We start from the raw sequence: 26,222 nt of genomic DNA, 5'->3' as shown, positions 1-26,222 counted from the left end.
GTCATTGTAATTCGTTGCTGTTCGTTCACAGTTTGGATCGGGGTGTAGATGTATAGTTTTAGTATATTGTTGTAAAAATGTCTAGTAGAATTATTAAACATCCAATTGAAGTTTTAGTCATATTCTTAACTTGAATGATATGATCAATTGGTAATATTTTATCACAGTAAGTAAGTATACTTGCCAAAAAGTGTAGTAAACCAGAAATTGGTTTTTATACCTCACCATAGTCACCTTTCTCAGTAGGGTATACTCATGCTGCAACTTACCTGAAAGAAGAAAGTAAAACAACGATTAGTTTTTTTAGAAAACGTATTCGATTTCATTAATAATATTAGTAATAAGTACAACATGTTAGCATTCTAAAACTCCTGAGAGGTTTTCAATCAAGCTGTACAATTCAGGGGATGATATTCGATGATTAGTTGGTTGGTTAGTCAGTAACAGGATGATTTACACGTTCTTGTTTTTTTTTCTCTGGATACAGATTAGCGATACTATTACTTTGGTAAACAATATAATAATATTCCAATTTCGTAAATGATTGTGAACCGTTCTGTGTTGTTATGGTAGAAAAGTGATGTCAGAAACTGGTAGAAATTGGATTAAAATTCAAGTTTTCATTAGCTTTGTAAGATTCTATTCTAGGTAGGGTGATAATATCAACAAAGGATTATGCATATCCTATATGACAGTAGTAATAACAGTTAGAGTATAAAAAAAATATTACTTGAAAATTGATGGTAATAAATTTAGCAAATTGCTAAAAGTAAAGCAGTTTGATACACTATTTTTTGTATCTCTTAAAAACTTTCAGGTTAACCAAGGGAAACAAGCACCACTACTAAATGAATGAGAACTAGGGTGGCCCAGGAGAATCCAAATATTTGTGTTTGATAGGTTGTTCCGAGGTGTTTGGAGGCAACAGTGAAATTGTTTAAGTCTGAGGGACCGCACAATATGTTTTATGATCATATTTTTGAGGTTAAAATCTTGGAAATGCAGAAATTGACTCGATTGCTACACCAATGGACCACCCTAGTAGCGACATAGAAAGTAATATTCATAAGAAGAAGAAACCTATCCTAAGTAAGGTGAAAATATTTACGAAAAGTTTCTTATTTGGTGAGAGTGATACGGGGGGAGGGTGCATTTACAACATTCACCTTGTTGTAGTAGTGGCCATGGCTGGCGGTGGTGCTGCCATTATCGTTGGCCATGGGAAGTGTCCGGATGCAGTTGTGCACCAGGTCGTAGTTGGGCGGATAGACGCCGGAAAATTGTGCGTCACGTAGTGCAATTCCGGCCGTTCCGGACGCGGTTGAGGCAGTGATGATGACGGCCGCTGCCGTTGGACGAATTTTGTTGCGACTACTGTAGTTGTGCTGCTGATATTGCTGTTGATGGTTGTTTTGTTGTTGGTGATGGTGCTGGTGATGGGGAAGGTGCGAGGTGTCCTAGAGAAAACACATTCCATGCCACAAAAGTGCGAGTGCCGAAGACGTTGAAAGTGAAGTTTGTGTTGTTGCAAGTTGTTTGTGGTTTTTTGGTGGTGGTGGTGGTGGTGGTTGAAAGTTGTCGTTTTCATACAATAACAGGAACACAAAAAGAAAAGTATAAAAACCAAGAAAGAACAGAAAAGAAAGACAAAAGAAAACAACATTAGTGCAAAACTGGTGAATTCTGGATGATTGTGTAATGCTACTCTACTGGCTAGTTGCGTGATCTTAGTTTAGAACTGTTTATTATTTTCTATCAAAATAAGTAAATAATCTGTATTTATTTATCATAGTTATAGTTGTTAATGTCTCATGAATGTTCGCCACGAACTCGATGCACTCTACGACGAATCCAGTATTCTGATGGGCAGCCAATGCTGGCAGGCTAAGGTGGTCAGAATAACGGACAACATCCCTGCATTTCTGGTAAAGAAAATCAATCACCTCATTGTGCATATCCGTGGGCGGATACTGGCAGCCGCAAGCCGTATGTGTATATGTGTATATATTCCAATATTTCAATTTCGCAGCCAAGTTCACTTCATTTGAACAACTGTACATTAGGCCGTCCCTTATTTTTCAAAATTTAGAAATGTTATAAGTTCGTTAGTGGAAAATGATCGTTTTAGCTAAAAAATGATCGGGTCAAAATTTGAAGTCCGTATCTCAAGGCTAAGTGGTCCCTCAAGGGGCCTAAAGTTGTCAAAAAATGTATGGGACCAAAAAAACATGAAATTTTTTTCGACAAAACAAATACGCTATTACACTAAAACCGGTGATTTTAGGACCCTAAAGTGCCAAAAATGTGCTTAGATTTGCGATATCTCTACTCGTTTCCAAGATATTGACAAAAAACAACTGAAAAATCAGCATTTTTGACCATTTTTTTAGATTCCGAAGGAAACTTACCCTATTTTGTTCAATAACTCAGAAACGAGTAGAGATATCGCAAATCTAAGCACATTTTTGGCCCTTTAGGGTCCTAAAATCACCGGTTTTAGTAGAATAGCGTATTTTTTTGTCGATAAAAATTTCATGTTTTTTTGATCCCATACAATTTTTGACAGCTTTAGGCCCCTTGAGGGACCACTTAGCCTTGAGATACGGACTTCAAATTTTGACACGATCATTTTTTAGCTAAAACGATCATTTTCCACTAACGAACTTATAACATTTTTAAATTTTGCAAAATAAGGGACGGCCTACTGTACATACAGCCCCAAGCCAATAGACAACAGTCAACACACATTTATTCATAAAACAACCTCATAGAACTAATCCCATATTGACTCAACTGCGTTGTTAATTTGCCGCAAAAACTGTAATTTATGCACTCACGTCGTCCGAAAAGAGTATAATCCGTTATCCTATTCAATTGGTACAACCAGTCAGCCATCTGCATAATGGCCATCATCATCATCATCATCATCAGCAGCAGCATCATTCGTGCGGTGGTGAAATTAACTGCAATCAGATTTGCTCATTGGTCATCAGGCTGCTAGAGCATTATTTGACCGGAGAAAAGCCCTCCGAGATAGCCAGACAAATCCATTGAGATAAATCCATTCATGCGTGCGTTGGCGAATGGTGGTTTGAGAACTATGCGGTATTCGTCGGACGGAGGTCTGTTGAAAATGTGTATTTATCGAGAGTAATGCGGAGGAGGGGGCGTGTGGACTAGGAGGTCAAACGGTTTTCCGTGATTGGCTTCCTGCCAATATGAAAGGGGAACATTTTTTGGCTTCTTTGTTGTGTTTATTTTATACAGAGCATAATATTGGTAAAATCATCAATATGAATCATGTAATTTGTATTCTAAAACCAGTTTCAAGTAAAAAAAAAAAAATAAAATAATGATTGTTCCATTAGTTTTTTTCTTCTCTAAGCAATGAGAGGATAATCCGCTCTACAGTAACCTGAACGGTTGTTCACAACCACCAATTCCAGTTTCCTGGAGCATCTATTCAACATAGAATTCCAGCGTAATGTCGTCAGTGAAGCCGACGATTTCCACTCCCACCGGGAATTTTAACCTCAACACCTCGTCGTACACGACATTCCATATAACACCGGACCCAGAATATAACCTTGCGGGACTCCTGAGCGACCTCTGTGTCCTATACTAGTACTCGATTCTGGAAGTGAATTCCGAGAATCTTGTACAGGTACCCAGGTATCCCCAGGAGCGCATTGGCAATAGCCGCCCAACTGGCGCTATTGTACGCATTTCTTACATCCAGAGTCACTGCTGCACAGTAGCAAATCACCTTTCTTTTACGCTGGACTGCTATCTCGGCGGTTTTTGTTATCGAAAAGATAGCGTCTACGGTCAACCTCCTCTTTCGGAAGCAGATCTGGTTACTCAAGAGACCATTTACACCCTAAATAATTGTGCCCAGTCTATTGAGGATGATATTCTCGAGCACCTTCAGCGCCGTGTCGATCATATAGGTCTATATTCCGACGGGTCTCTGGGTGTTTCTCTGCCTTTGCACTTCCAAAACTCTGAGAACACTCCCTTGTCTGCATAGCAGACCTGAACATAAACGCTGCAAAACAGTGAATCGAAAAGGAGAGCGTCCAACATTTCTCTGGTCCTCACAAGTTCCTACCTCATGCTTCCACAAGTCAAGCGATGACAAAGACCGCCAACTAAGAGTTGTGTGCTTAGGTGGTAGTGCAGCCTGGGCACTGTTGTCCTGACTTCAGATAGATTGAGGAGGTACGTCTCGAGCGTCTGTTCACCAAGAAGGTGCGGCTCAAACAGCGTCTGTTCTGGCATCCAGCGGCTGAGTATGAAATGCTCCTCCACCGGAAGCTATACGTAAGGTGGCAGCCCCACCACGTCTGATAGAAGACCTTAGGCCAACAACCTACTGTTTCCGAAACCAAAAAACCTTTACTGAAACCGAAAATGAAAGGTTACGGACTGATTCAACGGCAATGACTTTTAGCGCGAAACAACGGACAAGAATTGGAAATTGGAATGTATTAATCCTAGTCCAGGCACGGGAAAGGCTGGGTATGGTGCGCAATTCAGATCCCATTGTGATCCACTAGCCTCTGCCCAGCAACTCCTATCCCTACCTCCTCGCGGTACCGGCCGGAAACTATGAGCAACCTTAGGGAAGATCGGGTAACCTACTCCGGTGGGAACTTTGGTCGTTGGCTGACTGGGAAGGGGGGGGGGGTCGTTTGCTTCGGCGTCTGTTCTCCAGGAGGAGCGGCTCACAACAACGTCTGATCCCCATGTTAGGGGCGGCTGATCTACGTCCGAGTGCCAGGGATGGACTCTAAGCTCAACTGTGCACTATGGTCCTCCGGAAAGTAGGGGGTTGGCGTCAGGCCCAACAAACCAGCCGTAAAAAACCATTGTTACGGAAAATCAGCAACAGAATAATACGAACCGAGACCAACGGCAACGACCCCAGCGAACAAAAAGGACATGCGATTGGAAACTCGGTACGTGGAACTGCCGATCTCTCAACTTCATTGGGAGCACTCGCATACTTGTCGATCTACTGAAGCACCGTGGGTTCGGTATCGTAGCGCTGCAGGTGGTGTGTTGGACAGGATCCATGGTGCGAACGTTTAGAGGTGATCATACCATCTACCAGAGCTGCGGCAACACACGCGAGCTGGGAACAGCTTTCATCGTGATGGGCGATATGCAGAGGCGCGTGATTGGTTGGTGGCCGATCGACGAAAGATTGTAGAGGTTGAGGATCAAGGGCCGATTCTTCAACTTCAGCATAATAAACGTGCACAGCCCACACTCCAGAAGCACTGATGATGACAAGGACGCATTTTACGCGCAGCTCGAACGCGAGTACGATCGCTGCCCAAGCCACGACGTCAAGATCATCATAGGTGATTTGAACGCTCAGGTAGGCCAGGAGGAAGAATTCAGACCGACGATTGGTAAGTTCAGCGCCCACCAGCAGACGAACGAAAACAGCCTACGACTCATTGATTACGCCGCCTCCAAAAATATGGCCATACGTAGCACCTTTTTCCAACACAGCCTCCTTTATCGTTGCACCTGGAGATCACCACATCAGACGGAATTTCAAATCGACCACGTTCTGATTGACGGACGGCACTTCTTCGACATTATCGACGTCAGGACCTATCGTGGCGCCAACATCGACTCCGACCACTAGCTAGTGATGGTCAAACTGCGCCCAAAACTCTCCGTCATCAACTGTGTACGGTACCGGCGACCGCCACGGTACAACCTAGAGAGACTGAAGCAACCGGATGTCGCCTCAGCATACGCGCAGAATCTCGAGGCCGCGTTGCCAGACGAGGGCGAGCTCGATTAGGCCTCTCTAGAGGACTGCTGGAGTACAGTGAAAGTAGCCATCAACGACGCAGCCGAGAGCACCATCGGGTACGTGGAACGGAATCGACGGAACGAATGGTTCGACGAAGAATACAGAACGGTTTTGAAGGAGAAGAACGCTGCGAGGGCAGTAATGCTGCAGCAGGGATAAAGATGGAGGCCTCTTGGCGGACAGACGTGAGATGATCTAAAGGTGGAAGCAGCACTTCGATCAGCACCTGAATGGCGTGGAGAACGTAGGCACGGGAGCCCACGTCATCGGAGGAAACTACGACGCCAGTGCAGCGGAGGACGGAAATGAACCAACTCCAACGCTGAGGGAAGTTAAGGATGCCATTCACCAGCTCAAAACCAACAAAGCAGCTGGTAAGGATGGTATCGCAGCTGAACTCATCAAGATGGGCCCAGAAAAGTTGGCCACCTGTCTGCATCAGCTGATAGTCAGGATCTGGGAAACCTAACAGCTACCGGAGGAGTGAAAGGAAGGGGTAATCTGCCCCATTCACAAGAAAGGCGACCATTTGGAATGTGGGAACTTCAGGGCGATCACTATTTTGAATGCTGCCTACAAAGCGCTATCCCAGATCATCTTCCGTCGTCTGTCACCTAAAACGAATGAGTTCGTGGGAAATTATCAAGCCGGCTTCATCGACGGCCGGTCGACAACGGACCCGATCTTCACCGTACGGCAAATCCTCCAGAAATGTCGTGAATACCAGGTCCCAACGCATCACCTGTTCATCGACTTCAAAGAGACATAGGACAGTATCGACCGCGCAGAGCTATGGAGAATCATGGACCAAAACGGCTTTCCTGGAAAGCTGACTAGACTGATTAAAGCAACGATGGACGGTGTGCAAAACTGCATTAGGGTTTCGGGTGAACTATCTAGTTCATGCGAATCTCGCCGGGAACTGCGACAAGGTGATGGACTCTCATGCCTACTCTTCAACATCGCTCTGGAAGACGAGCCGGGCTCAACAGCCGGGGAACGATTTTCACAAAATCCGGACAATTTGTGTGCTTTGCGGACGACATGGACATTATTGCGAGAACATTTGGAACGGTGGCAGAGCTGTACACCCGCCTGAAACGCGAAGCAGCAAAGGTCGGACTGGTGGTGAATGCCTCAAAAACAAAGTACATGCTGGTAGGTGGAACCGAACACGACAGGATCCGTCTGGGTAGTAATACTACGATAGACGGGGATACTTTCGAGGTGATGGAGGAATTCGTCTACCTCGGATCCTTACGACGGCTAACAACAACGTGAGCCGTGAAATTCGGAGGCGCTTCATCAGCGGTAGTCGGGCCTACTACGGGCTCCAGAAGAAACTGCGGTCGAAAAAGATTCACCCACGCACCAAATGCACCATGTACAAAACGCTAATAAGACCGGTAATCCTCTACGGGCACGAGACATGGACCATGCTCGAGGAGGATCTGCAAGCACTCGGAGTTTTCGAGCGACGCGTGCTAAGGATGATCTTCGGCGGTGTGCAGGAGAACGGTGTGTGGTGGAGAAGGATGACGGGTTCGAAACCTTACCATGATCCAATGTTACGCGCCAACCGAAGCTGCCGAATTGCAAGACAAAGAGAATTTTTACAGTCAGCTGAATGCTGTCGGGGACAAGATTCTGAAAGGTGACATCAAGATCCTCATGGGCGACTTCAACGCGAAGGTCCGACAACTCGGACTATGAGTACGTCATGAAGCGCCATGGTCTCGGAGAAATGAGCGAAAACAGAGAGCTGTTTGCAGAGTTTTGTGGCAACAATGACATGGTGATTGGGGGATCGCTGTTTCCTCATCGACCAGTGCACAAAGTGACATAGGTTTCCCGTGATGGCGTCACGAAAAATCAAATCGACCACATCTGCATCAGCCGAAAATGGAGACGGAGCCTTCTTGATGCGCGGAACAAATGTAGCGCTGACACTGCATCCGACCATCATCTCCTAATCGGCGAGATCCAACTGCGCATTGCCGGGATCCAGCGACAGGAGGAACAAACCGAGTGACGGTTAAACACACGCCGACTGGAAGACGCTGCGGTGAAAAGATCCTTCGTCGAGGAGCTAGAGAACCATGCTGCGGATATATCAGCAGGTTGAAGCGTAGAAAATCAATGGAACGCCATCAAGAACGCCTTCATCGCCACCGGCGAGAATAATTTGGGTGAGCTACGCACAGGGCCGGATCTAAGGGGGGGCCGGGGGGGGCAGGGCCCCGGGCCCCCACATTTTAGGGGCCCCCACAAAACCCTTTTTTGATTGGTAACATTCACTTCATTTTTCATATTGCTCAAGTACTGTTCAAAAATGAAGAAAAACAATTTTGCTCATTTCTCCGAAGGGCCCCCACAATCCTAATCCGGGCCTGGCTACGCACCCGGAGGAAGCAGTGCATCACAGATGATACCTGGAGGAAGATAGAGGAGCGTAGGAACGCCAAAACCGCGATAGAGCGAGCGAAAACACGAGGGGCCAAAGCCGTAGCCCGTCAGCGCTATTCGGCTTTCGAGAGGGAAGTGAAACGCTCATTTAGGCAGGATAGAGCGTGGACGAACTTCCTAGCCGACGAAGGCGAGAAAACCGCAAATACCGGCGACAATCGCCTTCCTGGGACCAAGATGAATGCTACGATGCTCGTGAAGCACACATCTGAACAGTTATTGACCAACCCGACTGAACAGTTGAAACGCTGGTTCCACCACTTTGGAAACCTTTTTGAAGTGTCTGCCACGCCATCAACACCTCAGTATGATCTGCCAAGGGTTCGACGCATTACCCGTGTCAACACCGAAGCTCTATCAGTGCAGGAGATAGAAACAGCCATTTGTAGCATGAAATCGAACAGGGCCCCAGGGGTCAATCGCATATCACCTGAGATGCTCAAAGCTGACCCCGTAGTATCCGGCCAACTACTGCATCAATTATTCTGCAACAGATGGGAAACCGTGACATTTTCGGCCGACTGGATGCAAGGTGTCTTAGTTAAGATACCCAAAAAGGGTGATCTGACTGTTTGCGATAATTGGCGGGGCATCATGTTACAGTGTATCGTTCTCAAAGTCCTCTGCAAAGTGATCCTTAACCGGTTACAGGAGAAGATTGACACAACTCTCCGGTGGCAGCAAGCAGGTTTCCGTGTGTGGACCATATTGTCACGCTCCGTATCATTCTGGAGCAAATCAATGTCTTCCAAGAGTCTCTCTACCTGGTGTTCATTGATTACGAAAAAGCTTTCGACCGTCTCAATCACGAAAACATGTGAGAAACCCTCAGGCGCAAGAGTGTCCCTGAGAAAACCGTCGGCCTTGTTGAAGCACAGTACAGAGCATTTTTGTGCAGAGTACTGCACAACGGTGTTTTGTCCGATCCCATCCGGGTCGTTGCTGGAGTGAGGCAAGGATGTATACTATCACCGCTACAGTTCCTCATCGTAATCGACGAGATCCTGGTAGGTGCGATTGACCGTGAACCAAATCGTGTATTGCTGTGGCAACCCATTACCATGGAGCACCTAAATCACTTCGAACTGGCTGATGACGTTGCTCTCCTAGCTCAACGGCGCTCTAATATGCAGAGCACGCTCGCTGATCTTGCCAATCGCTCCTCAGCGGCAGGTCTTACCATCAACGTCAACAAGACCAAATCGTTGGATGTAAACACAGCCAACCCTTCCAGCTTTACCGTAGGTGGGTAATCAGTGGAGAATGTTGAAAGCTTCCAATATCTTGGTAGTCAAATGGCGGCACCAAGAATGATATAGGTGCACGGATCAAGAAGGCGAGGGCTGCTTTTGCGAGTTTACGAAATGTATGGAAAACAACCAGATCAGTCAACGCACCAAAATCCGAATTTTTGACTCGAACGTGAAATCTGTGCTGCTGTACGCCAGTGAAACCTGGTGTGTATCAGTGGAGAACACGCAACGGCTGCAGGTCTTCATCAATAGATGCCTGCGGTATATAATTCGTACAACGTGAAGCTCCAATGTCGATGTCATCAAAAGCCGATAGCGACAGAAATTCGGGAGCGAAAGTGGAGGTGGGTCGGCCACACTCTGCAAACAAGCGTTTGCCTGGAAACCAGCAGGACATCGCAGCAGAGGCAGACCCAGAGGCTCATGGTGGCACAGCCTCAACAACGAAATCAAGAAAGTCGACAGAAATTTGGCCTGGCCACAGGTCAAGGCGATGGCTGGCAGTCGCCCAGGATGGAAATCTTTCAATTCGGCCCTCTGCACCACCTTGGGTGCCCAGAACTGAAAGTGAGTAAGTATTATTTGTACTTTATCTCGATTAGTCGAATTGATTCGATTGGTATGTGAGACGTGGCCCTTAGGCCTTTATATCGAAAGTCGGTTTTCCAAACGGTATTTATGAATTATCCTTTAAAGCATATAGGAAGGGCTAAACAATAATGGCTTGCAAATACAGCTTGCAGTAAAAAAAATAAGTTAAATACGCATATTTACCCTCAAAATTACATTTCATCCAAGAGAGAAAGAAACCCAGTTCAAAATTTGAAAACTAATAACTAAGCACCGCAGCGTCCCCATCGTTTGGCTGGCCCATTTCCGCTGGCAGCAAACCGACAACCCAATTAGCAGCCATCCATTGCAGCACAGCTCAACCGTAGGCGAGTTTCACCGAAATGAAAATGAAAATTCGATAAAGTACCCTGGTTTGGTACCTCTACCGGCTACCAGAGAACCGAGGCGAGGCGAGGACCTTCTCCCACAACTCGTCGCCGTTTTTGCCCATCCATCAATCGCTTTTTCCCTTCATTCGATTCGATGGGCAACGACCGGCAATGTTTATGGTGAGCGGGGCAGGGTAAAGATCGATTTTCTAAATTTAGGATTTTTCCGACTTTGACGAAACGGATGGCTGATTTCTGCTGCTGCTGCTTCTACGGCAAGGTACGATGGCCCTTTTTGCGCATGAAATAGGTTTCGGGAGGTTGATGGCCGTTTGCCGAAGTGGGACCTACTTGAAAGGGGTTTGACGGTGTTAAATGTGGTTCGATGTGGATGTTTTAGAGCTCAGTTAGACCATGTTCAGGAAATTCTTCAGGTAGATAAAATATGAAAATGCAAAAAGACGCAAAATATTTACATCACCTTGACCAATTGTCGCAATAAGTATCATATTGAGGATTGAGCTGTCACGGAATCGTCGTTCAATTTCAAGTGACGTTTCCTTCACTGCGATGGGTTGCGTGACTCTTCTTACTACTTGCTTTTAGTTCTGTGGACCCATGGTGATGCAGAGGGTCGAAATAGAAGATTTCCATCCTGAGCGGTTGCTTGTGACCATGTAAAATTTCTGTCGACTTCCTTTACTTTCCTGTTGAGACTGCCCCGCCATGAGGCTTTGGGACTGCCTCTGTTGCGTTGTTCTGCTAGGTTCCTGTAAAATGGCTGCTTGCAGATTTCGTTACCGCTCATGCGTAAAGTGTGGCCAATCTATCTTGACTTTCATTCCCGAATTTCTGTATTATATACCGCAGGCATTAAACCCAAAGAGAAGAGTTACCAATGGGATTCAGGGGCGTTTCAGAGAGTTTTTATGGGATTTCAGGAGCCATGTAAGGGCGTTCCGACAGGTTCCGTTGGCGTTTCAATAGTATTACGGGTGTTTCAGGGATGTTTCATTTTCGGTTTCTGAAACGGTTTTTGGCTTTCGGAAACAGTAGTTTGTTGGTTTTCGGAAACAGTAGTTTGTTGGCCTAAGGTCCCCTATCCACCGTGGTGGGGCTGCCCCTTAGGTATAGCTTCCGGTGGAGGAGCATTTCATACTCAGCCGCTGGATGCCAGACCAGACGCTGTTTGAGCTGCACCTCCTTGGTGAACAGACGCTCAAGACATACCTCCTCAATCTAGCTGAAGTGAGAAGGACAGCAGTATCCAGGCTGCACTAGCAGCTAAGCACACAACTCTGCACTAGCCCTTCTCTGAAGCAATACCTTCTTGGTGGTTCCGGAGAGACGTAGGATTTGACGACCATAGGAATGTGTTTAGTGGGTACGAGAGAGTAGTCCTGGCTTTTACTTTTGTTGTAGAAGACAGCCTCAGCCCCACACTACCCTAACCTTCCTGTTAGGGTGTCTGTTGAGCAGATTATCCCCCTATGGTTCAGAAGGAAAAAAAACACAACTCTTAGCTGGTGGTCTTTGTCATCGCTTGACCCGTGGAAGCATGAGGTAGGAACTTTTGAGGACCAGAGCTATGTTGGAAGCTCTCCTTTTCGACTCACCGTTTCGCAGCCCAATATAAGGGACGTTTCAAGGGGTTCAGGGCTAAATCAAGGCATTTCCGAGTATATCAGGTTTCAGGAACGTTTTAGGGGCGTTAAGAAAAGTTTTAGAAGCGTTTGACAGAGTTTCAGGGGCGTCCAAGGGGGTTTCTCAAGCCTTTTAAAGGTATTCCGATGGGTTTCATGGACATTTCAACTAAATTACGGTGATTTCAAGGGCGTTTCAGTGGAATTACGCAGAGCTCAGGTGCGTTTTAAGGGTTTTTTATATGAAGGGATCTCAGGAGTTAAAGGACATCCCATGGTATTTCAAAGCCATTCAATAATTTGAAGTATCCCAGCCCTGGAACCTCCCTGAAAACCTCTAAGACTCCCTAAAACATCCTTAGGTACCTATAGAATCCGCTTAACCCTCTGGAACCGGAGGGGTCATTATGACCACAACATAGAAACGGCTGTATAAATTCACCCATTCGATAAAACAAAATACCCTCTTCGGCAAAGTTGCTGTAAATTGAGACCTCTATCATGGAAAAATGCATATTCGAAATTTAGGGCTTCATTGACAACCTAGAACATCCTGAACACTATGAAATTAGGGAAAACGAAATAATTGACATACCAGTTAATCTAAAAGCTGAACTTGGATGTGGGTTACGTTTATATGTTAATGAATACAATTGCCAAGAATATCAAAAGGTGTTTTAAATTCCGGGATATTCTAGGTGTTCCAAACTGTCCTATAGTGAAGTTCTTCAAATCTACAAGATTAATTTTATATATTTTGCCATAAATAATAGCATTGCATAACGTACTGGGAACCGTGAAGCTCTTGACATCTACAATGTCATTTGAAGACACTATAGGGATATTCCAGGTCAGCCAAACTACCTTGGATTTCAGAACTTCAGGTATACACTCATAACAAAAGCCACATCTGTTGTACTGAGCAACGTTGCATTATCAACCGCAGTTACTGGAATAATCTGAAGTCTACTAGCTTATTACAAACTTTTGGGGCATTCAGGTTTGTTCAAACTGTTCTATAGTGAAGTCATTCAAATCTACAAGAATAACTTTATGTGCTTTCGCCATAAATAATAGTATTGCATAATCTGCTCAATTGCTGTAGATGCCAGATATTAAAACATCATGGCTTTGTATAATGAAGGAGGCTCCCGTTACACCCGTAGACTTTAGAGTGTAATCTCAAGAACGGTTTGGATAACAGTTTTGATCAAACCAATAGGTCTGATACTGTGTATTGAATTTGCAGAAGACTTACTGGACATGATAGATAACAAATAGTTGCTTTGTATACTGAAAGAAGTTATCATTACACCCGTAGGCTTTAGGATCTAAACTCAACAACAGTTTGGATGACCTAGGTTATCCCGACTACATAAACTGATACTGTCAATTGAACTTTCAGAAGACTCACTGGACATGATATATAACAAATAGTAGCTCTGTATAATGATTGAAGTTACCGGTTCACTCGTAGACTTAGGGATTTAAACTCAAGAACATTTCCGATGACCTTGGATATCCCGACTGATCTTATACTGTTACTTGAACTTTCAGAAGACTCACTGGACATGATAAATTACAAATCGTAGTTTGTATAATGAATGAAGTTACCGTTGCACCCGTAAGCTTCGGGATCTAAACTCAAGGACAGTTATGATGACCTAGGATATCCTGACTGATTTTATGCTGTCTATTGAACTTTCAGATGACTTACTGGACATGACAGATTACAAATCGTAGTTTTGTACACTGAAAGAAATTATCGTTACACCCGTAGACCTTAGGATCTAAACTCAAGAATAGTTTGGATGACCTAGGATATCCCAACAGATCCGATACTGTCTATTGAATTTTCAGAAGACTCCCTGGATATGATAGATTACAAATAATAGCTTTGTACACTGAAAGAAATTACCGTTACACCCGTAGATTTTGGGATCTATACTCAAGAACAGTTTGTATGACCTAGGATATCCCGACTGATCTGATGCTGTCTATTGAACTCCTAGAAAATTTACTGGAGATAATAGATTACAAATCGTAGTTTGATATAATGAAAGATGTTACCGTTCCACCCGTAGACTTTAAAATCTACTCAAGAACAGTTTGGATGACCTAGGATATCCAGAAAAAATAATCTGCATGATATTCTATCCTTTTTATGCTATTGAACACCAAAACAACAGGAAAACGTAGAAAAAAAAAAATCCATAATAACGCTTGGAAAAATTTCGGCCTCAAAAAGTTAAACATCACTCAGACCTCCACGAGCCTCTGAAACCTTCTGAGCCCCAGTGAAATGGCTCTCAATCCTCTAAAACGCCCCTGAGACATCCGTAAGCCCCCTGAGACCTCTGAGATAGGGCTGGAACGCCTTGAAACCATCTGAGACCCCAGACAAGCCCCTGTGATCCTTTGAAACGCTCCTGAGTTTCCTGGAACCCACCTGAAATCCGCTGGTGTACCTTTAAAACCCCTGGAACCCCCTGAAACATTGCTAAATTCCCCAGATAATGGGCCATGTTCTAGTGGAGTTGGTGGGCGGCCAGGAGCTACGATTCGAACGTTCGGAATTGCTGTAAACCTATCGGCCATCATGTTGAAACGAAAGCAGATTAATGTCTTATTGGAGTTCTCAATGAAGCTGGTGAAAAAAGTGAAGGTACGTGGCCACAGTCGACACAGACATCTCGAGGGAAGTCTCCAAAGGAATCCTGGAGGAAATTCCTATATCCTGGAGAATCTTTCAATCCTGGGAAAAATCTTTAAACCAATCCCGAAAGGAATCCATGACTAATACTTGTAAGGAATTATTATAAGAATATCACGAGGAATGTTTGAAAAAAAAAATCAGGAGAAAACCTTGAAATAATTGTAGGAGGAGCCCATAGAGGAAAGCCTGATAGAAATTTTTGAGGAAATCAAAGGAATTAACAGAAAAAGAATCCCGGGAGGAGTCTAAAAACAATCGTGTGAGATATTCTTGTGTAGGATCAAGTTCGAATCCAAAGTAAGATTCAATAAACCACGATAAAAAGGATTCACAGAAAACACATAATTCTTCAATTACTTACGCTCTGAAACGTCGTCTTTATATCACCACGTCCCAGCTAATTCTCTCTTCCTAGATTTTTCTCAATTACTATGACCGTTCCTTCTCGTTGTCCTTAACAACGAGCACATGTCTCAGAACACCGAAGCAAATCATCTACTCATTATTTTATGATAACATTTTCAATTTCCTACACCTTGAAAAAAAAAATCGGGAGAAATCAATGGATAAATTCCTTAATGGAATCGAAGAGGGAGTCCTTGAACGAATAACGAAAAAATCCCTGAAATGATTCCGGAAGGAATTAATAAAAATCCCGGGCATAAAAAATTAAAAAAATCCCGGGAGGAATCTCTGCAGAAACTCCGGCACACGCCCCAGAATGAATCCCGAGAAGAGTCAATGAAAAAGTCTCTGAAGGAATCCTGGATGAATCCTTGCATGATTATTGGAAGAAGTCTCTTAAGGAAGTCCTTAAACGATCTCGAGAGAAATCTCAGGAATTAACAATATATGGAATTCTCGAGAGGAGCTCCATAAGAAATTCCGTGAGCATTCCCTGGAGGAATCCTGGCAGAAATTCTTGGAGGAAACCTGGAAGAAATCTCCAAATGAATAAGTACTTACAGATAACAAGCCCGGCTTTTCATCCTTAAATAATCCCGGAAAGAGTCCTTCATGAAATTCTGAAAAAATCCTGCCAAGAATACTGGCGGACAAGGAATCCCTGAAGGGATTGCAGGCGTTAGTATTTCCCCTAAGATTTCTTCAGGGATTTCACCAGGATCTTCCAAGAGGAAACCTGGAAAGGTTCAATGAAGGAATCCCGTTAGCCACCACTGACTGGAGAAATCACTGAAATAATCCCAAGAGAAATCCCTTAAAAAAACACAGGAGAAATTTTCAAAGGAATCCTCCAGATGAAATTCATGGAAAATCTTGCAGAAATACTTTTAGAAATCCCTGAGGGAACCCCTGAGGAAATCCTCAAAGGAACTAAGGATGGACCAATGAAGAAAACTCGTTGGGAGCTCCTGGGAGGATGAAGAAATACGGAGAGGATTTCCTGCAGGATTCTAGAAGAAATCCCGGAACACATCATAAGAGGAATCCCGGGATGAATGAATAAAGGAACTCTGGAGGAATCCCTGGGAGAAATGCCTTAATCTCTGATGGAAGCCCAGGTGTAATTTCCAAAGTAAACCCAGGAGAAAAATCAGTGAAGAAATCCTGGGAGGAAGGAAACCCAGAAATAATTCTTGAGACACTGCTCAAAGAATCTCGGGAGGAAGTCAAGAAGGATTCCCGGGAGAGATGCCCGCCTGTAGTTGCAACTCCAGTATCGTCAGATCATCTGCACTCGCACGAAGAATCAATGACCCAAGTAACAATGAATGCTGAACAGTGAGAGCATTAGCTGGACATTGGCTGGTTAATGGTTGCAGTGGCTGAGTACAATGACAGCTGAATAATGGTGCTCAACCTCTTTAATCAGCAATACATAAATTGCTGAATATCAAGTTGAATAGAATATTATTCATCTCTGTAACCAGCTTTGAAACGTACAACAATATGCAGAATTAATCATCTGTTGTTCAACCTTTAATCAAATAATTTTTGACAGCTGACCCAAGCAGTGTTTTCACCGAGTCCCTATAGCTTCTTCAGCCTTAATACAACTTTAGTTCAACTTATGTTTTTGATTATTCAGACACAACAAGCATTACTCTTGTTTTCGAGGATATGTATACATTTGTGTGTGGTGTAGGCGATAAGGTGAGTGACTCTAAATCAGGAGTTCCGAGTTCAATTCCCAGTTTTCCCATAGATTAATTTATACCGGTGATTTCCAAAGTGGGCCCCCAGAGGGCGAAATTCAGGCCGAAGGGAACGAAAATTTGAAAAATAAAAATTAGGGGCAAAAATACTAAAAAGGGAGCGATTTTTACAATTCCAAAATGTCAACTAAATCATTAAAGCTCTCTAACATTTTAAAAGGTTTTGTTTCTAGAATTAATGAAAGATGTCTGTTTCCAGATCGACTAAATATTATTGATGATGACTTTTTGAAAAATGTCCAAGAAAAAAAAAACAAATAAGACTGCTACGCGAATTTCCGAAAGAATTCCTAGTGATTCTAGAGATCCAAAAAATAAGGAACTTCTTGATTGATTTTTGTCCAAATTATGAAAGAAACAGGTTTTTTTTTGACTTGTTGAAAGAGAGTTTTGTTTGCAATATATATGTTTTTTTATGGAAATTTCACTCAAAAACATGAAGTTTAAGATGAATCTCAGAAAACTTTTCGAATGAAAGTCGTCACACATTGTTTGAAAATATTTCAGAGAAGCTTCCCTAAGGATTGCCTAACGTTGCTAATTACAAGGAGCTATTTTGAAAATTGTCCACAAATTCAACGTTGGATTCCCCTCAAAACCGAGTAATGACTGCATGTCCGCATATCTACGCATTTGACAATAAAAGTTCTCCAATTCATTGGAAGCTTGTCAATTCATATCACTGGCTTTTTTGTTATTTTCAGTTACTGAGTAAAACTGACTACGTTTAGGATAACGAGGATAACGAGTATTCGTAAATGTCCATAGTCCGTTCTGTTCTGCTCGATTTTGTTCAAGAATATATATAGCCCGAACATCGTTTCTAAATGTATTGTTTTCACAAGCAATAATTTAGCATTCTTTAAAATGCATACAATCAATGCATTTGCACAGAAACTCAATAAAAATAAGAGCGATACTATATTAGATACATAAAATACCAGTGTTGCCACAGTAGTGTCAAACAGAAGTCAAATAAAGGTTTCCGCCAAGCAAATTTTCAACCTTTCATCATGGCAAAATCAAATCTCTTCTAGGGTGGGGGGCGAAAATGTTTTTCTCAAGCTCCAAGGAGACGATACCTCCTAAAAGTTTGGGAAACACTGATTTATACATTCCGAAGCATCTCTTCTGGAAATGGAAAGCCGCAAATGGTGAAAATTAGTTTATTGATTGCTGACTAAGTGGATATCAAACCTTAAGGACAAACGTCTTAAAATCCCGCTTCAAAAGTGCATCACAACTTCAGACGCACAAATCTCAACAAACAAGCTTCAACCAACAGTGCATTTTATTATTCTGTTCTTGCTCACTCGTAATATGTTTAAAATGAAAAGCTTAGGTGCGCTGGTTTTGTTTACGAAGAGATTTGTGCCCTTGAAATCGTGAGTAGGTGCCAAAGTCGGCCATTGTGGCGGCCATTTTGGGATTCTAACAAGTCTGTCCTTGTGGGGATTGGGAACCACTGGAGTAGAATATCCCATCCCTTTACCCCCAGTACCGAAACATGCATCTTGCAACACGTCACCTGCAATGTTACCAACGGTTACCAACGGTGCGGCTTCGTGTCATCGCACTCTTCGGCATCGTCTGGGCCACTACTGCGGTGTCACCACTGAGCACAGGTCAATCGTAAGTAGTCGGTCGATCAGTTAAGTCCAATATGCGGTTTTGGGCGATTCTCTAATGCGCCGGTTCAGACTTTCACAGTCCTTAAATCAGTCTTTCAATGAACCTTAAACCAGCTTAAGGTTGGATAAAATCACCAAAAATAGATGTTTAGGAGCTGAATAAAGGATTGTACATCTTGTTCTCAGTTTTTGCCTTTCTCGTACACTAAGTGTACTGGAAAGGCTATATGTTCACTCCAAAAATGACTTTTTGATAGAAGGTCCGGAGGGACGAGTCACATATACCAACCAACTCAGCTCGACGAATTGAGGTGATGTCTGTGTGTGTGTATGTGTGTATGTGTGTATGTGTGTATGTGTGTGTGTGCGTGTGTGTGTATGTGTGTATGTGTGTGTACAAAAAACTCACATCACTTTTTGGTAGTAAACCTCAACCGATTTTAATGACCGATGGTTCATTCGACGCGGCATATAGTCCCATTGTTTCCTATTGAAAATGGTTCGGATCGGTCCAGCCGTTCCGGAGTTATGGCCATTTAGGTGTTCCGGACCGGTACCCTTGGGAGGGGTCAGCCATGAAAATGCAACAAACCCATGCATGCGACCCATCAAACAGCGGCATTTCCGATAACCTGATGAACGGTTAACCGGAAAACAGTATCAGACCATATCTGAAACGGTAATGTTCCGGAACCGGTTCCGGGGGGTCCCGACGGAAGTGGCCAAATATAAAAGAGAACCAAACCCATGCATGCGACACATCAAACAGTGGCATTTCCGATAACCTGATGAATGGTTAGCAGGAAAACAGTATCAGACCATATCTGAACCGGTAGTGTTCCGGAACCGGTTCCGGGGGGTCCCGACGGAAGTGACCAAATATAAAAGAGAACCAAACCCATGCATGCGACACATCAAACAGCGGCATTTCCGATAACCTGATGATCGGTTAACCGGAAAACAGTATCAGACCATATCTGAAACGGTAATGTTCCGGAACCGGTTCCGTGGGGTCCCGACGGAAGTGGCCAAATATAAAGGAGAACCAAACCCATGCATGCGACACATCAAACAGTGGCATTTCCGATAACCTGATGAACGGTTAGCAGGAAAACAGTAGCAGACCATATCTAAACCGGTAATGTTCCGGAACCGGTTCCGTGGGGTCCCGACGGAAGTGGCCAAATATAAAGGAGAACCAAACCCATGCATGCGACACATCAAACAGCGGCATTTCCGATAACCTGATGAACGATAAGCAGGAAAACAGTATCAGACCATATCTGAACCGGTAATGTTCTGGAATCGGTTCCGTGGGGTCCCGACGGAAGTGGCCAAATATAAAGGAAAACAAAACCCATGAATGCGACACATCAAACAGTGGCATTTCTGAAAACCTGATGAACAGTTAGCAGGAAAACAGTATCAGACCATATCTGAACCGGTAGTGTTCCGGAACCGGTTCCGGGGGGTCCCGACGGAAGTGGCCAAATATTAAAGAGAACCAAACCCATGCATGCGACACATCAAATCACGGCTTTTCCAATACCCTGATGGGCAGTTATTAAGGAAGTAGGCTCAGACCACATTGGAGACTAACAGTTGTATTGCGGAACCAGTTCCGGGTGTCTCGTCGGAAATCGCCTTATATAAAAGTGAAACAAACCCATGCATACGACACATCAGAGCGCGGCTTTTTTGATAACCTAATGAAAGGTTGGCAAGAAACTAGTCTACGACCATATCTGAACCGGTTGGTTGATTGGTTGGTTGGTCGGTTGGTAACCTGTTGAATGGTTAGCAAAAAATAGTCGCAGACCTGTCCGGGAACCGAATTTGGGTGTCTCGTCATAAGTGGTAAAATATAAAAGTAAGCCGAACCTATGCATGCGACACACCAAATCGCGGCTTTTTCAATAACCTAATTGACAGTTTGTCAGCAAAAAGTCTCAGACGCACATTAGTGTTGAAGAACAGGTAACGAGTGCCCCGCCGGAAATGGTAAAATATAGAAGTAAATCAAAATCATACACGAGGCCATCCTTTAAGTACGTCACGATCCTAGGGGGAGAGGGGGTTGTAAGCTGAGCTGAGAGGGGGGTGACAAGCTATTTTAACCCTCGAGCAGTCGCGTCTTCAGCCACCCTCAGCGACACTACGTACACGCTTTGTACTACAATTCAGCTTTTTTCATGGTGCGTGTACTCAGTACACGATGCGACCGCTCCCGGGTTAAGTACACTAAAACCTCTTTTTATGCATGTTTTTGCCTTTCTCGTACACTAAGTGTACTGAAAAGGCTATATGTTCACTCCAAAAATGACTTTTTGATAGAAGGCCCGGAGGGTCGAGTCACATATACCAATCAACTCAGCTCGACGAATTGAGGTGATGTCTGTGTGTGTGTATGTGTGTGTGTGTATGTGTGTGCGTGTGTGTGTGTGTATGTGTGAGTGTGTACAAAAAAACTCACATCACTTTTTGGCAGTAAACCTCAACCGATTTCAATTACCGACGGTTCATTCGACGCGGAATCTGGTCCCATTGTTTCCTATTGAAAATGGTTCGGATCGGTCCAGCCGTTCCGGAGATTTGGCCATTTAGGTGTTCCGGAATGGTACCCCAAGAAGGGACTACATATGAAAATGCATCAAACCTAGGCATGCGACACATCAAACCACGGCATTTTCGATAACCTGATGACCGATAAGCAGCAAAATAGTCTCGGACCATATCTGAACCGGTAGTGTTCCGAAACCGGTTCCGGGTGTCCCGCCGGAAGTGGCCAAATATACAAGTGAACCAAACCCATGCATGCGACACATCAAACCACGGCATTTTCGATAACCTGATAAGCGGTAAGCAGGAAAATAGTCTCAGACCATATCTGAACCGGTAGTGTTCCGGAACCGGTTCTAGGCGTACCGCTGGAAGTGGCCAAATATATAATTGAACCAAACCCATGCATGCATGCGACACATCAAACCCCGGAATTATCGATGACCTGATAAGCGGTAAGCAGGAAAATAGTCTCAGACCATATCTGAACCGGTATTGTTCCGGAACCGGTTCTAGGCGTCCCGCTGGAAGTGGCCAAATGTACAATTGAACCAAACCCATGCATGCGACACATCAAATCCCGGCATTTTCGATGACCTGATGGACAATGAGCAGGAAAATCATCTCAGACCATATCTGAACCAGTAGTGTTCCGGAACCGGTTCCGGGGCTCCCGCAGAAGTGGTCAAATCTGAAAGAGAAACACATACCCGTACATGCGTCACATCAAATAGCGGCTTTTTCGATTACCTTATGACCGGCCTGCAAGTGTTTCGGAATCGGTTTTGAGTGGCCGGAAGAGGCCAAATGTAAAAGTAAATCAAATCCAGGCATGTGACACATCAAATCGTAGCTTTTGCGATAACCTGATGAACAGTTAGCTAGAAAATAGCCTTACGTCACTGGTAGTGGTCCGGAATTGGTTCCGAGAGTCCCGTCGAAATAGTCAAACCCTGCATGTGACACCTTCAATTTGCAGCGTTTTTGGTTAACCGATGAACAGTTAACAAGACAATAGTGTCAGACCATATTTGGTTCAGCCGGTAGTTACTCGGAATCAGATCCGGGTAGTAAAATGTAAAATTTAACCAAACCCATGGATGCGGTACATCAAACCACGACTTATCGACAACCTGATGGAAAAATAGGGTCAGACCACATTAGATTCCGGCGGCTGTGGCTTCGAAAGTGGTTAAAAGTAAAAGGCAATCAAACCCATACATGCGATATATCAAATAGCGGTGATTGGGTAAAGGTGAAGAATTAGCAATAAAATAATCTCAGACCATAATTGGGACAACCGGTAGTGTCATGGAATCATATCCGGGTACCCCACCGGAAATTGCCAAATATAAAAATGAACCAAACCCATACATACGACACATCAGATCGCAGATTTTTTGATAATCCAATGAACAATTAACAAGAAAATAGCCTTAGATCACATAAGACTAGCTGTTGTGTAGCAGAACCAACGTTTATGTGAAAAATCAAATCGTGGCTTTGTTTAATGGCCTGATAAACGTTAGGCATGAACAACAGTGACGAATAGGTCTAAGTTCTCATATATGAGAACAAAATATAGATAAAACTAAAGCGATCTCATCAAATCGTACCATTTCAGATTCCTAAGGTGTAAATTTATAGCAGCATGGGTCAACGTTTAATGGAAAAATACGAATTTGATCGTGTCAACCCTGAATAGAAGATGGCGGCTGTTCAAAGGAATTTGAGCTCTAAAACTATGTAAAATAAGTGTATTTGGTATGGGAAATATGTTCGGAGTCCAAAAATGAATACCTGAACATCCAAGATGGTGTCTCAATGTTCAAGATGGCGGTTAGTTTAGTTGGGGTAGATATCCGGAGTTAAAAAATGATGACCGGAAAATCTAAAATGATGTTTCAACATTTTGCGGCTTCATGACACTTGTTTGGTTTGAATTTTGGATCGTTGTCTTATATTTTCTGAATATTGGATGTTATGCTAATATAAAATGTATCCATATTGAGTTGATTTAGCAAGCAGTTTTTATTTTTTATTTATTTCAATGTCATCAACATGTCGCTTGAGTTTTGTTGAAAGGATATTTAAAAGCACGAGAAAGGCACCATCACCGCTAGGTGGATTAATTAGGGTTTTTTTAGGCACTTTTAATTTATGCACCTTTTTTTATGCCCTGCATAAAAAGAGGAAATGCTACTCAGAACCAATATTGTGCATAAGAATATTTAGTAATGACAGGAACTATTGCAACGGCGACCGGGGGGTGTTTACAGATGAGAGCAAAGGAAGGTTACAGGTTCGTTTTTGGGTGTTTCCGAAGGTCTCATGTGCGTTACATGGGCTCCGAGTGGGTCTTAAGGGGATTTCGGAGTAATTTCAGGAGTCTCAGAGCATTTTAGGCTGGTTTCAAAGCCGTTACGGAGGCGTTTTTAGGGGTTTTGGTTTAGGAGGATTTTTTTAGACATTTCAAGATGTTTCAGATCATTTTCGGCGTGATTCAGAGGCGTTACGGAAGCGTTACGGAGGAGTTTTCGGGGTGTTCGGAGCCTCTCAGGTGCGTTACATGGGGTCTGAGGGGGTTTAAGGGGGATTTTGGAGCCATTTCAAGACGTTTCAAGGCATTTTCTGCGGAATTAAGAGGCGTTACGAAAGCGTTACGGAGGAGTTTTCGGGGGGTTTGGAGCCTCACAGGTGCGTTACATGGGGTCCCCAGGGGGTTCAAGGGGGATTTTTGAGGCATTTCAGGAAGAGAGAGGCAGACTCTGAAATACCTTAAATCCCCCCTCCAAACCTCATGCAACGCCCTTTAAAGTTTCCTGAGATCCCTTGAATTACCCCTAAAGCTCCTTGGAACGCCTCTGAAACCCATTTAATACTATTGAAATACCCCAGAATTCTCCGTAATCCCATGAAAACACCAAAAAATCTTGACAGAACACCCTTGTAAGGCTCCTCAAATCCCCCGAAACAACCCCTTAAAACGCCCCTGAAGCCCCTTGGAACCCCCTTTTTGAGCTCTCTGGGAACATTCTGGAAACCCCCTTAGCCCCACCTCATCTGCCCAGGAGCAAGATCTGTTCTCGCAAACTAGATTTTCTAATTAGAGCCCAAACTTAATTTATGCATAAATTTCCCTCTTTTTATGCCTTTTTTAATTTATGCACATTTTTAATTTATGCAGTCCCAGCCATGTGCATAAAAAGAGGTTCCAGTGTATAGGAAAAACCCGTACGAAGAGGAGAGGGGGAGCTTCGAAAATTCCCAATTTGAGCGTGACGCACTTAATGGATGCTCCCCATGGAACACATCAATTCGCGGCTTTTTAGGCAGCCTGATAACCAGTTGACAAGAAAATAGCCATATCCATACAATATTTGGGACAACCAGTAGGGCCATGGAATCGGTTCCAGGTGTCCGCCGGAAATGGTCAAACGTAAAATTGAACCAAACCCAAGCATGCGGCACTTAAAATAGTGGAATTATGAAAGTGAACAAAACCAATGTTAGCAATAAATCAAATGGTGGCTTTTTTGATAGCCTGGTAAACGTTGGGTAAGATTAATAGTGAAGAAATAGTCAAAGTCTTCATATATGTACAAGAGCATAAAATCGTAACCAAAGTAATCTCATCAAACAACTCCATTTCAAATTCCTGTGGTGTTAATATAAAGCATCAACACTGAATAAAGTTTTTCCAATCTTCTTTTGCGTCTAAAATTACTGTGCACAATTTGGTTCATAAGGAGGTCAAATTTTACATGAATCGTATTAAGCGTATAAGTGTTCTCAGGATCGGCTTATGTCGACGTAAATATCATGAGTATATATTCGACGAGAAAGGCGCTATCACCACTAGGTGGATTAATGTGGGTTTTGTTCAAATGAAGGCTACTTTAAAATGGTTGAAAAAACGATGATTCAGCCTCAAATACCTGGGAAGATAATTACGCTAACAGGCTAACAGGCATGTTCAGTGTATAAGTACAGGAGATCTTTTATTCTTTGGCGCGATTGGCGTCTGCTACGTCAGTTACAGGTCAAACCCAATTAACAATGAATGCTGAACAGTGAGAGTATTAGCTGAACAATATCTGGTTAATGGTGTCAATGGCTGAACTCAATGACAGCTGAATATTGGTCTGAAGTATAGTTTGTTCAACCTCTTCAATCAGCAATGCATTGATGGCTGAATATCAAGTTGAATAGAATATTATTCATCTGGAAAACCAGCTTTAAAACATACACCTACATGCAGAATTAAGCATCTGTTGTTCAATCTTTAATCAAATAATTTTTGACAGCTGGTTTTTGTGAAGTTCACATCGCTTCTTCAATACAGACTTAGTTAAACTTATGTTCTCGACTATTCGGGCACAACAAGTAATGCTCTTGTTTTCGATGACATGTATACAATTGTGTGTGGTGTAGATGCTAAGGTGAGTGACTATAAATCAGGAGGCCCGAGGTCGATTCCCAGTTTTCCCACAGATTGATTTATACATTCCAAAATATCTCTTCTGGAAATAGAAGCAGCTAATGGTAGGCTCACGAAAGAGTTTTTATTTTATTTTTACACAATTAATAAATATGATTGATGACTGATTAAGCGCATATTAAGCCTTAAACCAGCTTACTAATGAACCTCGAATCAGCTAAAGGTTGAATGAAATCACCAAAATGAGATGTTTAGGAGCTGCATAAAGGATTGAACCTTTTGTGCTCAGCTTTTGTTCAAATGAAGGCTGATTTAAATTAGTTGGAGAAACGTTTGTACAGCATCAAATTGTTACCTGGGATGTGGCAAAGAGAAGAAAGTGAGAATTGCTATCGCTTGCCAACGGCTTGCCGCGGCAAACCGTATATACCTCTGCTACGTGCGTGTATGCTAGATGTAAGGGCATAGATTGTGTGTTGATTACACACATGCTCAAAATGTAGTTGATGAGCATGATGGGTAGATAGCGGGGAAAATTTGCAATATCGTTTTCAGCCAC

The 26,222-nt window shown here is 43.4% G+C and overlaps 1 protein-coding gene across 6 annotated transcripts in view; it reads right to left on the bottom strand.

Moving 5' to 3' along the window:
* The window catches only part of LOC109425258 (neurexin 1), a 694,091-nt gene that overhangs the window by 391,378 nt on the left and 276,491 nt on the right, over positions 1-26,222 (bottom strand). For 5 of the 6 annotated variants that reach the window (XM_062846520.1, XM_062846524.1, XM_062846523.1 and 2 more), the window contains exon 6: positions 1,167-1,457. The exons of the other annotated variant lie outside the window; for it this stretch is intronic. In XM_062846520.1, coding sequence (XP_062702504.1) covers positions 1,167-1,457 — 291 coding nt within the window. The remainder of the gene's footprint in view (positions 1-1,166; positions 1,458-26,222) is intronic. 6 annotated transcript variants of the gene reach the window in all.

This window comes from Aedes albopictus, chromosome 1 (assembly GCF_035046485.1).
Source record: "Aedes albopictus strain Foshan chromosome 1, AalbF5, whole genome shotgun sequence".
NCBI classification, from domain to species: domain Eukaryota; kingdom Metazoa; phylum Arthropoda; class Insecta; order Diptera; family Culicidae; genus Aedes; species Aedes albopictus.
The sequence above is the reverse complement of the archived record's forward strand: the minus strand, read 5'-3'. Positions and strand labels throughout refer to the sequence as shown.